The sequence below is a fragment of the Humulus lupulus genome, chromosome 3, assembly GCF_963169125.1.
Source record: "Humulus lupulus chromosome 3, drHumLupu1.1, whole genome shotgun sequence".
Lineage (NCBI taxonomy): Eukaryota > Viridiplantae > Streptophyta > Magnoliopsida > Rosales > Cannabaceae > Humulus > Humulus lupulus.
The window spans coordinates 52949598-52966601 of NC_084795.1; the positions used below are offsets into that span (position 1 = coordinate 52949598).

The following is a 17004-nucleotide window of genomic DNA, read 5'->3' on the forward strand; positions in this document are numbered from 1 at the left end:
ATGCATGTCACATATGGGGTGCAGTTTTCTTACCTTGGGTCCAAGCACAGGTTACCAACAAATGAGCCACAAGCACGATCTTGATCCAAGCCTCTAGTATTAACCTAGTCACAACCACAAATGGTGATCTAATGAGTTCAAGTTCTAAAACCAACCCTTGAACTAAAACTTAGCCTCCATGACATCAATCCTCACTAATCCGGGTAGTAGGAATGATCCTGAGGCCTAAAACCATGTTTTTGGGGTCAAAACACCCGAACGGGCTCAAAAGCCTGCCTGAGCCGTGGCCCTGACACCTTGAGCCGTGGCCCCCAGCACCACCAGAGGCGAGCGCCGCGGCGCCCAACCCAAGGGTCCCGGCACCCAGCAAGACAGAATAGGCACCTGCTTCATCGAGCAAGGGCCGCGGCACCCAAGAACAGGGCCGCGGCCCAACTTCGGGGCAGCCATTTTTCCTTTGTTTTAACCTTTTAAAACCTCCCAAAAACATGTCTAAACATTCCCAAATCATTAAATCAAATTTCCCAAACTCCTCAATGGTCCAAAACCACCAAAACCCAAGGTTCAAACAACCTAAAAACTCAACGATTCACAAATCCCAATTCAAGCTTTAAAACTTTTAAAAACTTAAAATTTAAACTTGAATTACCTCTGATTGAGTTGTTTCCAAATAAATCCTCCAGCTAATAAGCTTCTAATTCTCCTTAGGATTGCTATGCCTCGATCCTCGCTTGATTCCGAGTCCTAGAACTCAAGTTATCCTCGAAAACGCAATCGGGAACGAAAAGGGAACTTTAGGGAGAGAGAACGTACAGAACGTTCTTTTTATTTTCCTAAAAGGTTACTTCAAGCTTAAGTAGCTTCCAATAAAACCTAATGCTCGGGGTCCCGAAAACACCCCCGGGGACATTATAGTCAAAACTTCCAGAATTTTCCCCTGGTCTTACTAACTCCCAATTTATCACCAAATATTAATTCCCATTACCCAATAACCCGGTAATGCTCTAAATACCCATTGACTTACTCCAAGTCAAGCTTAAATCCCGTTGTGACTTTCCCACTAGCTTACCTCCTAGGATCGTCTTGTGCTGGGTAACCCTGGCACAACCAGATAATAACAAAGCACCATGCCCATTTCACATATATGCCCGAAATGGCCAAAATATGAAAATCACCCAATTAATCACAAATGGGTTCACATGCATATTTAATACACCTAAACATGCATATTATCATTAAATAGCATAATAAAGCAATTATGGTCCTCCCGGCCTCCTAATCAAGGTCATAAACCTTATTAGGATATTTGGGGCATTACAGTTGACTTAATAGTCCTCCAATCAGAAGGGCAGGATTTCTTATCCTGGATACCCCAGCATTGTTTGAATTCATTTGCATGCTTGAATAAAGCTATGTTTGCTAGGCATGCCAGATATGATTTTATATCATGATATGATTGTTTATGAGCATATGAGTTTTCTTGCTGGGCTTCGGCTCACGGGTGCTTTGTGGTGCAGGTAAAGGAAAAAGGAAGCTGGACCATCCTTGAGTTGGAGAGCTTAGGTGATGACGTGTACATATGCAGCTGCTCGACCAATACTTGGGCGAGGTTTGAAAGTGGAACTAGGGCTAAACCCTGTTTTGCCGCTTAGAACGGCCTAATGTAAACACTTTCTTGTAATAAACTCTGAAATTATATTTTTGGGATCCCCACGTATACAGTAAACGTTCTAGTGAAACGTTATACCTTAACCAAAATGTTCAATCCCTAAACCGCTAATCACACTTAGTTACACATTTATGGCCAAACGACTCGATTAGCGAGTTTAGCACTATTTGTAATGTGTACTGTAGCGGTCCCTGGAGTTGGGGCGTTACAAAAACTGTCGATAAACATGTCTCTGATCTGAAGGAATGCTTTAAGATTTTAAGAGAATACGGCATGAGGCTAAATCCCCAAAAGTGTACTTTCGGGGTTGCGTCAGGAAAATTTCTGGGTTTCATTGTCAATACCAGAGGAATAGAGGCGAACCCTGATAAGATTAGGTCGCTTCTCGAGATGCCATCACCTCGGTTGCGAAAAGACGTTCAAAGTTTGACAGGATGGGTGGCAGCCCTTAATCGGTTCATTTCCAAATCTACTGACAAGTGTTTGCCATTCTACAACCTGCTCCGGGAAAATAAAAAATTCGAGTGGATCGACGAGTGCGAACGTGCCTTCCTCGACCTGAAAGCACATTTAGCCGAGCTGCCAGTGTTGTCCAAACCAACAGCAGGAGAGCCTCTTTTCCTTTACCTGGCTGTCACGGAAGATGTGGCTAGCACCGTACTGGTCCGGGAAGAAGACCGGTCTCAGAAGCCAGTCTATTACATCAGCAAGAGACTTCTCGAAGCTGAATCCCGATACTCGTTGATGGAAAAGATGGCTTTCTGCCTTATTACGGCCTCCTGAAAGCTCTGGCCGTATTTCCAGTCCCATTCAATACACGTCATAACCGATCAGCCTTTAAGGCAGGTTTTGCAGAAACCTGAGGCATCGGGACGTCTGTTGAAATGGGCTATCGAGCTCAGCCAATTTGAGATATTGTACGTGCCGCGAACTGATGTGAAAAGCCAAGCCCTGGCTGATTTTGTGGCAGAGTGCACAAGATTCTGAGAAGAACCAGTGGAAGAACTGGTTCGGGCCTCATGGAAAGTCTTCGTAGATGGCTCGTCTAACGAGAACGGGTCTGGGGTAGGAATCATATTGATATCCCCAGAGGGACATCGATTCCACTCTGTGTTGTGATTCGGATTCAAAGCATCCAACAACGAGGCCGAATACGAAGCTTTATTGGCCGGGCTAAGGGTGGCCCGGGAGCTGAAGGTCAGCTCCGTCCAATGCTACAACGATTCCCAGCTCCTGGTAAACCAAGTATTAGGAGAATACCAAGCATGGGGAACCAAGATGGCTGCTTACCTGGCCAAGGTAAAGAAGGAGCTATCTGCATTTGAGCACGGCTTAATTGAGCAGATAACTCGGGAGCAGAATGCCAATGCTGACGCCCTGGCAAAGCTCGCCACCTCCAGGGAGGCAGAAACTTTGGGCCTGGTACCGGTAGAGTTCTTGGAAAGACCAAGCATAGAGGAAGTTGGGGCGGAGGTCGAGATGATCGACACCAGACCGACCTGGATGACTCCTATAATCGAGTACCTTACCACAGGGAAGTTACCCGAGGAGAGAAACGACGCAAGGAGGGTACTTTACCAGGCTCTGAGGTATATAATGATAGACGGGATATTGTACCTGCGTGGCCTCTCTTTACCTCTTCTGCGGTGTGTTCTGCCAGGCGAGGCGAAGACCATTTTGCAGGAGGTGCATGAGGGATTTTGCGGAGATCACGCTGAGGGGCAATCCCTAGCCTTAAAGGTGTTGAGGCAAGGGTACTATTGGCCCACTCTTTCAAAGGACTCGATCTCTTATGTCAAAAGTTGCGACAGGTGCCAGCAGTTCGCCACGATCGCCCGAGCCCCTCCAGTCGAGCTAAAGATGATCTCATCCCCGTGGCCGTTCGCGGTCTGAGGGATTGATTTAGTTGGTGCCCTTCCCATGGGAAATAGAGGAGTTCGCTATGTTGTGGTACTTATAGACTACTTCACAAAATGGGCAGAGGCAAAAGCCCTGGCGACGATTACTTCAAAGAGGGTCCCCAACTTCGTGGTCAAGAATATTGTCTGTCGATTCGGGTTGCCAAAGAAGATCGTATCGGATAACGGAACACAGTTCGATAGTGACCTCTTCACCGAATTCTGCGAGAGGCACGACATAGTTAAAAGCTTCTCCTTTGTGGCCTATCCCCAGGCTAATGGGCAGGTCGAGGCTGTGAACAAGACATTGAAAGCGAGCCTTAAGAAGAGGTTGGATGAAGCCAAGGGAGTTTGGCCCGAACAGCTCCCCCAGGTGTTGTGGGCATACCGGACCTCACACCGAACTTCGACAGGTCACACTCCTTTCTCCCTGGCTTTCAGGAGTGAGGTCGTCCTTCCCATCGAAGCAAAGATAGCCTCGCACAAAGTCCGGACATTTGACCAAGAACAGAACGACAAATTTCTCTGCGCGTCCCTCGACCTAATTGACAAAAAACGAGAAGCTTCGCAGCTACAGCTCGCGCATTATCAACACGTGCATTATCAACAGAAGATCACTCGTTACTTCAACTCAAAGGTCAAGAAACACATCTTTAGCGTAGGCGACCTGGTGCTCAGAAGAGTCTTCTTAGCCGGTAAGGATCCCAAGGATGGAGTGTTGGGGCCAAACTGGGAAGGACCCTATCAAATAATAGAGGTTGTGAAAGAAGGAACCTTTAAGCTAGCTCGACTTAATGGAGAGGCAATCCCATGGACCTGGAACGCTATACACCTAAAGAAATATTATCAGTAATACTTTTGTAAGGCTTAGTTAGAAAAGCCAGCTTGTTTTATTAGATAATGAGACAGTTTCTTCGTATTATTGTGTATTTTTGTGGACGTAATGTTAAAAGAGCACGTTTCAAGTAACCACGAAATGTCTTTTCCTGGTTACTTGGGGGACATACGTCTTGGATTAAACCAGGTTCTAAACTTAGAAGTTGATTCAAATTGATTAATTGATGTTTTTCTTAAAAAGCGCGAGATATCAATAAAGAATTAACGCGAACTAAGTTTTTAAAATCAATATCCTAGAAACAACCAGGTCCTAAACTTAGAAGTTGATTCAAATTGATTAATCGATGTTTTTCTTAAAAAGCACGGGATATCAATAAAGAATTAACGCGAACGAAGTTTTTAAAATCAATATCCTGGAAACAACCAGGTCCTAAACTTAGAAGTTGATTCAAATTAATTAATCGATGTTTTTCTTAAAAAGCACGAGATATCAATAAAGAATTAACGCGAACTATGTTTTTAAAATCAACGTCCTAGATACAACCAGGTCCCAAACTTAGAAGTTGATTTAAATTGGTCAATCGATGTTTTTCTTAAAAAAGCACGAAATATCAATAATAAATTAACACAAACTAAGTTTTTACCAAATGCGCTAAAAGTAAATAACAATAATGGTAAAAGTAGACTAAAATGAAACTCGGGAAAACCAATTTTCTCGAGGAGAAAAACCTCGTGGTAAAAGATTACAAACAAATAAAAATAAAAATTCTAGGCCCCCCCAGGCCGTTCCGTTGAGGTCACCCCTTCGGTCTCCTGCTCGCCTGCAGCGAAAGTCTCCCCGGTCTCAAAGGGCGCCTCCTGTTGAAGGCGAGCCTTAAACTTCTCGAGGAAGGGCTCCCACACCTCCGGCGCCAGGAAGGAGAAATCGCCATCCTGGTTGAAGACCCAGCAAAGATAGAGCATGGTTTCCATGGAGGAGCTGGAAGATGCCCTCTCTGCAACAAGGGTGGCCTTGGCCTCCTCAAGCTCGGCCTTCGCAGCGGCCAAGGCGGCCTGTGCAGCCTCGAGATTGGTTTTCGCCGTGGCCAAGGCGCCCTGTGCGGCTTCCAGATCGGCCTTCGCAGCAGCCAGTGCGACCTGTGTGGCCTGAGCAGTCTGGAACTCGCCCTTGATCTTGTCAAACCTAGCCTTGGACCGAGCTATGCTGCGGTGTAGAGTCGAAGTCGCCTGCAAAGGAAAAGATAGTAAGGCATGTGCTAAAGAGAAAGCAGAGAAAATTGACTAAGTTAACTAGGTAACCTTACCGTGAGGTTCATCCCCAGCGAAGACTCTATGACATTCTCGGGGCTCCTCGTCTCGATCTCCCGCAAGTCCCTCGGGGTGGCGTTGTAGTAATGCTCCACTGTATAGCTTGCGGTCTCGTAGACCGTCCCTCGGAAGGCCTCGGGGAGTTTCTCCAGAGCCTGAGTGTTAATCGGTATACGCACGGTGGGAGTGGGAGCTGGCAGGGTTCCAGTTGGTGCTTCCTGATCTCGAGCAGGGACAGGAGGTCGCGGAGGAGGTGGAGGCATGTTCTCCACTGTTGCAAAGCCCTGGCTCCTCCCCTTAGCAGGAGACTTGGAGACGGGCTCGGGAGGAGTCTTCTTGGTAAACCAGGGCTTCTTGACTAGTGGCCCGGACAATCCGAAGGGAGGATTCCCCCTGGAAGATGGACCGCAGGACGTTGTCTCTGGGCTGTGCTATTTCTTCACCTGAAACAAAAAGAAGGAAGCGTTAGGACACATGTAAGGTTATTCGATTAGAAGAAAAATCTAAGGATATATTGTAAAGGTCCTACCCTCCGAGCTGGAGGAGGAATCTATTGCCACGACCTCCAGCCGCAGAGCTTCTATGGGGGACTCTAGGTTTATAACTTCGTGAATGAGAGGGGGCTCGGGGTCCGAATCAGCCTCAGGACTGGACTCCTCTACATACTGCCTAAGCCCCAGAGCGACTACACCCTTTAGAAGGGAGGACCACGACCTAAGGTTGGTCCCGTACTCCTAAAAAAAGGCTGACCTAAAAGCCAGGGTGTTGTCTACTGCTACAGTGCCCCTAGGGTGGCTCATGTCATAGGGTAGCACCAGTTGATCTACACACTGGAGTAGGGTTACGTTAAGGTCTGGGTCATCTTGGTGACGATGTACGAGCTGGCTTGGGTTAAACCTAGCGATCCGAGGTCTACGACAGCCCTGTCTAAATCCCTAAACAGGTATGGGTTACCTTGGCCGGAGGGGCTGGCTGCTGCCCCGGACTGGATCCGATTCCTGTCAGGGTCCTGAACAACCTCGAGGGCCCGCTTCCGGCGCACGAGCGGCACCTCTTCTTCCTCGTCATTCACCGCAGCACCCCCCTCGGGAATGGGCGCCAACTCACAAGCTGCTAGGAAGGCCCGTGACCTCCTCAAGGCCAAGGTCTGGCCCGGAGAAATTAACTTGCATGCCAGCATCGTCTCATCAGACACGAGCTGGCGGTAGTCTTTTTCGCTTGGTGGGAGCCCCGCCAAGGTCTCATATTGACCCCCGAGGGTCACCGATTTGGCCGTCCTCGCAAAAATGGCTGCACGATGGTATTCAAGTCAATACACATAGAAAGAAATAGATCAGTGACGATTTTGCGAGCTAAGGATAGAAAGAACTTACGAGGATGGTTGAAGTAGTGGTGGTCGCAGTTGCGAAACCCTGTCGACATAAAGAACTGGTCCTTGAAGTCGTTGGGCTGGCTGGGCAGCTCGATTACTGCAGCAGAATTGGGAAAGTGGGTCAGGTAGTAGAACCCGTCGCCTCGCCCCCGTTGATCCGGGCTGGCTTTGAGGCAGAAAAAATAAAGGATGTCCGCTGGTGTAGGGACCTCCCACTCATGCTTCAGGAAGAGGTACCTCAGCCCCGCCAGCAAACGGTAGGAGTTAGGGGGCAGTTGGAAAGGAGCCAGCCTCACGAAGTTCAGAAAGTCCGCGAAGTACTGGTCCAAAGGAAAGAAGGCCCTGGCCTTGAGATGTTTGTCGCTCCAGGCCGCGAACTCCTCGTCGAGGGGCGTGCAGCTCCTCTCGCCCTCGAAGGGAGGTCGGGCAACAAGAGCGCCTATCCCAATTTCGATGTTATGGGACAGCAAGATCTTGTTGACCTTCCCTTGAGTCGTAATCTTCGAGACTATCCTCTCTGCCTCGAAGAAGGCGTCAGGTCCCACCTCGACCTCTTTCTCCACGGTGGGACCAAAGTGGGGGATTAGGGATTCAGCAACTATCTCTTTCCCCTTGTTGGCCTACTGGGATGACGAGCTGGCGGCGCTCTTTTTAGGCATGTTCTTCCTGGGCCCCATCTGGTCGCCTAGCGAACAAAGATGAAGAAAGTTTAGATAGGCGACCTAAAAATAGAAAAGGGAATCTAGCGCGAGAATTGATTTTCGTACACGGGCTGAGGTAATCTCAGCCCGCGGTGCGTGAGGCCACGCGATGTTGTGATCACGCGCCTATGTTCCCAACGAATCCCCGATTTCTCGGGATCTGTGTGTCAGGAGGTTCAGGATAATGCTTGCCTTGGAGGGAAAGTTTCAAAAAGAAAAACCGCCTGGGAAGCGTGACCCCTAAGCTACCCGGTTTTGCACCCCAGAAACCTATCGCCTTCCACTCTCCAAACAGGCATTCCGAAAAGCTACCTAGAAAAGTTACCCAGAAATTATCTTGACCTATACGTCACATTCCTAAACATGTTCTCATATGATCGATACCCCTAGGATAAAAACCTACGCACAAAACACCAGCCAAAAAACAACCTACAGTGTGCGACTAAGAAAGAAGTTTACCTAACAAGAGAAACATCAAAACGTGCAACAGGAAGAGGACTTACAGTGTTTTTTCCATGTGAAAGTCGCAAGGAGCGTAGGAGTAGGAGTCCTGGTGGAGCCTTTAGAACTGAATTCACGGAGAAACTCTTGTGGCCGGAGCGTAGAGGCCTCTGGGACAATAACTGGAAATTGAAAGACTTCTGAGGCTAAAAAGGAGAGAAGATGAGGGAAATTTTTTCAAATAAAGGGTGGCTCATGCGAAAGGTGTCCAAACTTATATATACGTAAAAGGCAAAGGAACGAGGACCGTTCGATTGCATTAATGCGAGATACGAGGGTCACAACTCGAGAAACGAAACGACGGCCGAAGATAGGCTAGGCCATTTAATGCAATTCTCGGAAGCCGGACCGTCGCCAACCACGGTGCTCCACGTGTCTGATACCTGCGCAGTGGACGGGACATGAAGAGTCGAAAAAGAAACCTAAAAGCCCCCGCTGTGGTCACAGATGACGTCATGTGTCACGAGCAGGGGCTTGGGGGCAAATGTACGCCCTAAATATCCGCGAGTTATTAGCGAGCTGGAAAATGGCATAATTCAATCTGCCACGTGTAAATCGTCCACTGGGAGCTGCTGTTACGAGTCTCCACCTCTCTAGCCCGAGCTGATCAGAGAGTTAACAACCTACTCGAAGGCAGCGGGTCAGTAGTATGGATATCACGAGCTGGCGCTACATCAAGCTCGAGATGCGGCATAGATCTGACACTCGAATCCTTGTATAGGCTACCACGCAATGTAAACGTGCACATATCAGACATCGCGTGTCTATTCCATTCCTGAATTCTCGGACACACAGTATAAACGTGCGTGTTCAAGCACCCCACGACTGGTTTGGGCCATGCAGCCCATTATCCCCCCTTACCTATTGATTAGACCACACCTTACTGTCAGATTTTAAGAATTAATCATCAGTGTCACAGAGATGACATGATGGATAAGAAGGTCACGGGATGACCCCCTTTACCAACGCCCAGGTATCCTCTCCCTATAAATACCAAGACCCTGGGCGTTGCAAGGGGTGCATATTTTTTTGTAAAGAAACACCCTGTAAGGAATTGTCAAGAGAGATCAATAATATTGACTGGTGGACTAGAGGGATTTTAACCTTCAAACCACCTAAAAAGAAATGAGTGATAACATTCCCACGATACTAATTTCTCCAGTTTAGAGTTACGACATTTTCATATTACGGTTCATTATTTAACACTAATCCATCTTGTTTATTCGTATAATTATCTATTGGCGAAGAACCGCGTCAACAATTATATATTTAATTATTTCATTCATTAATAAAACTCAAATGTATTTTGGTCATAGATTTGACCAAAATTAAGCTTCTATTTTACAAAAACGTAGAATTTATCCAATCAGTAACCTTTACAAAAAACAAAGAACAAAATGATATTTACCTTGATTACAAGTATAATTTATTTTAGTAGCTTTTTAATCACGAGATGTGCTTTATATTTGCGTCATTTGCATTTTTTATTTATTATAAAGGTGGGTTAATAGTTCAGAGATAATGTCCCGTATAACTAAATTGTCACATTTCAATGAGTAATGAACAAGGCAAACTTGTTACGACCTAAAAGAATAAATATATTCACCAGAAAAGAAAAGCATATAAATACTCGTTTTTTTCTAATTGGAATTGGTTTACGGATTCAAACAAATGAGTAAAAGCATGACCAAGAAGTCAGAGCAAACATAAATTCTTTCAAAACTCATTGTGCAAGTACCATAATCAGCTTAAATCAACTTGATAAGTAGAAAAAGAATCGGAATATTTTATGATATCACAAACTCTTCCTACAATCTTAATTAAAATCTTTGCAAAGTCTCAACTGAGAAAACTACATATGGCTCAAAACTAGAAAGTCCAATCAACCTAACTCAAGTCCCTCGTACCATCGAGAACCACAACAATTGCCATTTTTTTGAGACTGACTTGTAGCGAATATAGAAAACTTAAAGCCTTCTACCTCTTCTACCACCCTTTCTACGGGTACTGTCAGTTGGGATGGGAGTGACATCCTCTGAAACACATACACAATGTTAAAATGAACTTGTTAGTATATGTAAATATTGTTACTAAAGAAGAAACAAATAATAATGCTCAGTTTACACCTTAAAAAAGTTCACTTTCTTATCTACAAGAAAAGACACAAAATGAGATCCTTACCAATACGGCCAACTCTCATTCCAGATCGAGCAAGAGCACGAAGAGCAGACTGGGCACCTGGACCAGGTGTCTTGGTTTTGTTACCACCAGTGGCACGAAGCTTAATATGAAGAGCGGTAACACCCAACTCCTGCATGATTAAAACTTTAACTTGGTATCTTAAAAAAGACAGACTCAACTTAAAATAGATGAACAATGTCATCCAAAAAAATTCCAACATTCAGCAACACAATAATTTTCTGTTTACAAATACAAACTTAAAAGAAAAAGAGAAGACAAAAGATGAGTATAGTAATAATACTAAGATGAATGAGTCCAAACCTTGCATCTCTGTGCAACATCCTGAGCTGCAAGCATAGCAGCATAAGGAGAAGATTCATCTCTGTCAGCTTTCACCTTCATTCCACCTGAGCAAATTAAAAAAATTATATTGTGGAAACATTACCAAACAGGAATATTGAATAAACATACATCCTAAAAGGTAATTATAAACTACTCGTCACATGTGCTGTAAAATCCAGAAACCAATATTTGAATTATAGGTTTCATATATGTGATTCACATTGACAATTACAAACATGTCACAACAATTGAACGGAGGTAAAACATAACCAAGCATCTTAATAAAAAAAAATGCTTACTCTACCAATAAAACTAAATCAAATCATTGTAATTGCAAATATAGGTACATCCTAAGCACTGATAACAAAGTTCCTATTATCTATTATCAAACTTTGAAATCATGGGGCCACAAGGTGTAAATTAAAACATCTCGGGTGTGAGGCAGTTCACATCCGTGTTACTATCTTTCGATGATAACAAAGACACATCAAGTATCTTGGAAGTGTATTTAAGAAACTGTGTTGAGTTATATCGCATTAAAACAGAAACAGAACACAATCACATGCTTCATTGGGAAAAAATCAAACAAGGGCTAACACCTCCACACTAAATAAAATAACAAATACAAGTCTACAAGAAAAATTCCCTACCAGTGATACGAACAAGGGTTTCTCTCCCAGAAAGATCAGTCACATGCTGCATATAAAACAAAAAATAAAAATTACTACCAAATATCATTGACAATAAATACATCCACAGAAAAATGAACTACACTTACAATGAATGTGTCGTTGAAAGACGCAAAAATATGTGCCACACCAAAAACATGCTCTCCTTCTCTGACAGCAGGGCCAAGGGTGACATTATCTTCCTTTGGCTCTCTGTTCTTCCTCTTAGATGCCTGTAAGAAACATATCACAACAACAAATTAACATAAAACTAACAATATTTAAAAATTAGGAAATCATTTATACCTGCCAACAGTCTATAGATATGGACCAATTGCAACATTACTTTATAACAGTGAAAAAAAAACATTTCACAATCCCCACAAAACCACAAGAAAATTTTCACTTTTAAATGTTTTCTTAAACAATAAAGAGAAGTTATCATTTTTCTCAATGCCACTCTCGAAAAAAGAAAATTGATTTTGATTTGAAATATGCATCATGCTAATTTCAATCCCTCTCAGATTTTGTTTATAGACAATTAATCAATGTAGGCTACTTACAAGAGGATTATAAAAAAAAAAAAGCACAACAAAATTTCAAAAAGAAGATCGACATATGAAAGTCAAACAGATAATCAAACTCTAACACGAGCCACCAAAGAACACAAAAACCAGATTTGATGTACCAAACCATGCTTAAAAATGAACATGTATCACAATACCAACATCGGTAAGTATAAAAAAATTTATTTACAAGAATTAAGAACAAAGAGTATCATAAAAATCAACAAATTAACCCATTAATAAAAATACACAGATTTAGATGAACATTTTCAGAGACTAAAAACATTCACAGAAAAATAACAAAAATAAGTAGTGCAAATGCAAATACCTAAAATTCCAAATCAAAAACATATTTTTAAGCAGGCTAATGTTCTCAATCTGCAATGAAACAAAAGTAAATTCGATTTCGAGCTGAATATGGAAGTGTATGGAAATATCTTTGCATGAAAGCAGTAAGTGAGGATGAATGAAAAACACATTAGAAAGCATAGGATTCGTATTCGCTCACCATGTTTTCGAAGCTAGACGACAGAGACTGAGATAGCTAGGGTTTTGAGGAAATGTTGTGAAGCTCTGCTAGTCGCCTGCCAGAAAACCCTACGGAGGAAGAGGATAATGAGGCTTCGCCTTCAATTATATATGAGACTAGGGTTTTACGATATTACAAAAATAACCCTAAATTTGTGTGCTACATGCTTATTGGAACAAAAGGTAATATATTACTTAAATATCATTACTGGTTTTTTTTTATATAAAAAATATCATTACTGTTTTAATGTCTATGAAATAATGTGTCAAAATAATTATTTTTTTACAAAGTGTCAAAATAATGTATTTAAAAGTTTAATTTAAAAATAAAAAATTGAGTTTTTTTTTTAAACTGAAATTCAACCTTTTAATTCAAATATTTTTTTGGAATAAAAAGGTCGTACGTATATTGAGTAGATCCTAATCTATAGTATATATTTAGGAATATTTATGGTAAATGTATTCAAGTTATACAAAGTTTCAATTAAGTATCTAAATTTCTTTTTACATAAAAGTATCAAAATTCAACTTTTATTTGCATCGTTGATTCATATTGTCACCATCTAACGATAAGTACTAATGATGTAACTAAAAGTTAATTTTGAACTTTTGTCGTCAAAATAGATAAATTTGAACACTTTCACCACAAATATCTTCTTTTAATATATATTTTTTCTATATTCAAATTGAACAAACCATTAAAATAAAAAAAAATTATTTTGATTGTATTAAGTCAATATTTTAAGATAAATAAAATTAAGAGGTCTAACACCTCAATATGAGATAAAAAAAATTAACTTTGTTTTAAAAAATTGATTCATTTAATCAATTTTAAGTTAAATAATCAAAAGAAAAATTAAATAAATTTACTAATTATCTTTATTAGCTTTTTATGATTTTTATACAAATAATAATAATATTTATAATATTTGAATTTATATTAATATAACTAATAAAAATTTAGTTATAATAATGATATTTTATAATATTTGAATTTATATTAAGGAAATTACCAAAGTTACTACATTTTGCATTTTTTTTTCATTTTTACTATCCCTGAAAAAGCTTCTCACTTTTATAAAGAATTTTTATCATTAATACTACTTACTTAATTTTATATTTTCAGTTTTACGTTTTGTTCATTAGTTTTTTCCTTTTTTCATACTAAGTTTTTACTTAATTTTGGCCTTTTTAACGTTGCCCGAATTGAAAATGGAGTTAATAAAGGTCGCTATACGACCCCTGGAGAAATGGGTTGCTTCACTTTTGGGTTGACTCTGTTTCGGAGGAAGACCACAGAGCATTGGAGCTTGAGTCGACCGAAGAGCTCCAGGCCGAAGTCGAAAGCGCAGAACTTTGAACGCTCTGTTTCTCGACCCAATTCTCGATCATCATTGTTTCTCGACCCAATTCTCGATCATCATAGCTCGCCTGAGATTGTTTTTCTCCTTCTCTTATTTCTGTTTTTTCTTCATAACTACTCTAGTAGTAGTAGCATAACCACTCCTACCTTCCTCTTCCTCTTGTTCGTGATCACCACCACCCTTTGATTCGTCAATCGAACGGTAGATAACGTCTAGAAGAGAGGAAGAGAAAGATGGAGTTCTTCTCCTTCATGGGTTCGTTTCTTTCTCCCACTTATCCATACTTAAGTCTTAGTGTAGTAGCCTAGTAACAGATCAAAGAGGGGATTTATTATAAGGAGAGAAAAAGAAGAAGAAAAGAGAGAGCTGTAGTGTTGGCAGAAACATTATAAATTTGTTTATAAATATGTAAGTATTAAGGAAATGGTCTTTAAGTGTCTGTAAGTATTAAGCAACCCATGGCTAGTCCAAGTGCAACCCACTGCAACTGTTAATGTGAGTTATATATATGAATTACGAATGCAACCACATGCAACCTAAAACAACCCATGGCTAGTCCAAGTGCAACCCACTGCAGCTGCTAATGTGAATTATACATATGATTTAAGAATGGAACCACATGCAACCTAAAACAACCCATGGCTAGTCCAAGTGCAACCCACTGCAACTCCTAATGTGAGTTATACATATGAATTACGAATGCAACCACACGCAACCTAAGGCAACCCATGTCTAGTCCAAGTGCAACCCACTGCAACTCCTAATGTGAGTTATCCATATGAATTACGAATGCAACCACATGCAACTTAAAGCAACTCATGGCTAGTCCAAGTGTAACCCACTGCAACTCCTAATGTGAGTTATCCAAATAAATTACGAATGCAACCACATGCAACCTAAAGCAACACATGGCTAGTCCAATTGCAACCTACTGCAACTCACTGCAACTCCTAATATGAGTTATCCATATGAATTACGAATGCGACCACATGCAACTAAAGCAACTCATGGCTAGTCCAAGTGCAACCCACTGCAACTCCTAATGCGAGTTATCCAAATGAATTACGAATGCAACCACATGCAACCTAAAGCAACACATGGCTAGTCCAAGTGCAACCCACTGCAACTCACTGCAACTCCTAATGTGAGTTATCCATATGAATTACGAATGCAACCACATGCAACCTAAAGCAACACATGGCTAGTCCAAGTGCAACCCACTGCAACTCCTAATGTGAGTTATCCAAATGAATTACGAATGCAACCACATGTCAACTTAAAAATTCATATGTTAATTACATCCTTATGCAACTCATACAACCATAAATGCAAGTTCAATGCAATCTCATGCAGCCTAAAACAACTTTAAAAATTCATTTGCAAATTTCATTCTTTATATAACTCATGCAACCTATTGCAATTTCAAATGCAAGTTCAATGCAATCTAAAATAACACACACTACAACCTCAAATGTAAGCACATGCAACCAAATACAACTCATAGCAACTTAAAAACTTATATCTTAATTTAATTATTATGCAACTCTTGCAACCCTCTACAACCTCAGATACAAGTCCAATGCAACCCCATGCGACCTAAATTAAATTTAAAAAAATTCTTTTGTAAATTTCATCATTATCCAACTCATGTAACCCTTTGCAGCTTCAAATGCAAGCTCAATGTAACTCCTTTAACCCAATGGCATTTGAGGTTGCTTTAAGCTACATATTTGCCCTAAGCTTGCATTGGGCAAATTGTTGTGCCAATATTTTATCATGTAAGTCCTTGTAATGTCAGAAAACAATCAGGGAGTTTTGGCGTTGCATTTGGTGAACTTTAATGGAAAACTGTTTTCATCTCTATGCAAAATGATCTTGCCATGGATGAGAATGTACATATATTTATATATATATATATATACATATTGAAAAAAATTATGCTCACAAATAAATGTGTCGATCAAAGCAACTAGTAACAAAACTACTGGTGTATGCATCATGACCCACTTATATAGATGATGACATATTTCATAACATATCTAGTATGTGAAGAAGAATCTATAGATTAATTAATAAATGATATTTGCATATGGGAAACCAATATATATATATATATAGCGATCCAATTGAGTGATGGCACATATATTTATTACTTCATTTCGTGCTAATGTAGGTGTTGCTGGCCACACTTCAACCAGAGTTTAGCTCTCTCGTGCTTAAATCAATAGTCTACTTGATATTATTATTATTATTATTATTGTTGTTGTCATTTGATAAAAAAATAATGCTCTCATATCCTAATCCTTTCTACTTCAAAAACTACATTTGTGCAGCTACAAAAGAAGCTACTAAAGTAGCAGAAAAATAAGCAAAAAAACATAGGAGAAAGCACAGGCAAATGAGCAAAAAAGGGACAGAGAGAATAAGTGAAAGAAGTGGGAAGAGACGCTGGCAAGGCTCGTTGATTAGGGCTGAAACCTTATTCCCGTAAAAGCATAAGAAAATAAAGAATAGATTAAAGGTTACAAGAGGCCGTATTTTTAATAAAAAAACTTTAATTTATGTAGTTTTGAATTAATTCTTTATCTACCGTGTAAATGAACTATAAATTTTTTATATACGTATTAATTAAAAAATCTCTTTATATTAATATAATTAATAAATATATATTTTTAAAATATATTTTGTTATATATTTAGAATATCATGTTAAAGTTAATAAAAGAAACTTTAAAATCAAGAATTTATGTTATCTACATATTTTTTATTTTACAAATAATTATTAAAATTAAGCTAAAATACAAAATAACTTTAAAAAATAACTCATTTTGCCAAATGACCTTTAAAATTAATCCCTTGTTGGTGTTTCGCAATTAAAAATCATCATTTTTTGGGATTTGACATATATTTTAATTTTATTTTTCTTATTATTGGGACACTGAATTTGTTTTCCCGAATGTAGAAAAAGAAGTCAGGCTAATTCCCCCAATAAAAAAACATTTATTATATGTTTTTTAAACAAAATTCAGCACATTATAAAAAAAGTATTGAAAAATCTAAAAGTAAAGCT

General features: G+C 40.5%; 1 protein-coding gene across 1 annotated transcript; it reads right to left on the reverse strand.

The window, feature by feature from the left end:
• Window positions 1-9981: 9981 nt before the first annotated feature.
• LOC133822700 (small ribosomal subunit protein uS11x-like) lies at window positions 9982-12708 on the reverse strand. Its single transcript, XM_062255132.1, has 6 exons — window positions 12552-12708; window positions 11588-11710; window positions 11460-11505; window positions 10789-10874; window positions 10468-10597; window positions 9982-10321 (listed from the first exon to the last, which is right to left on the reverse strand). Exons 1-6 carry the CDS (start codon window positions 12552-12554, stop codon window positions 10254-10256), a joined length of 456 nt encoding a protein of 151 aa, XP_062111116.1. The 5' UTR covers window positions 12555-12708; the 3' UTR covers window positions 9982-10253.
• Window positions 12709-17004: the final 4296 nt, after the last annotated feature.

What these genes read in the sequence shown, in the direction of transcription:
- LOC133822700 (XM_062255132.1), bottom strand. An exon ending in ATGTTGCACAGAGATGCAAG is followed by an intron (nt 10,598 to 10,788) that starts GTTTGGACTCAT and finishes TTAATCATGCAG; the next exon opens with GAGTTGGGTGTTACCGCTCT. An exon ending in AATGAGAGTTGGCCGTATTG is followed by an intron (nt 10,322 to 10,467) that starts GTAAGGATCTCA and finishes TATGTGTTTCAG; the next exon opens with AGGATGTCACTCCCATCCCA.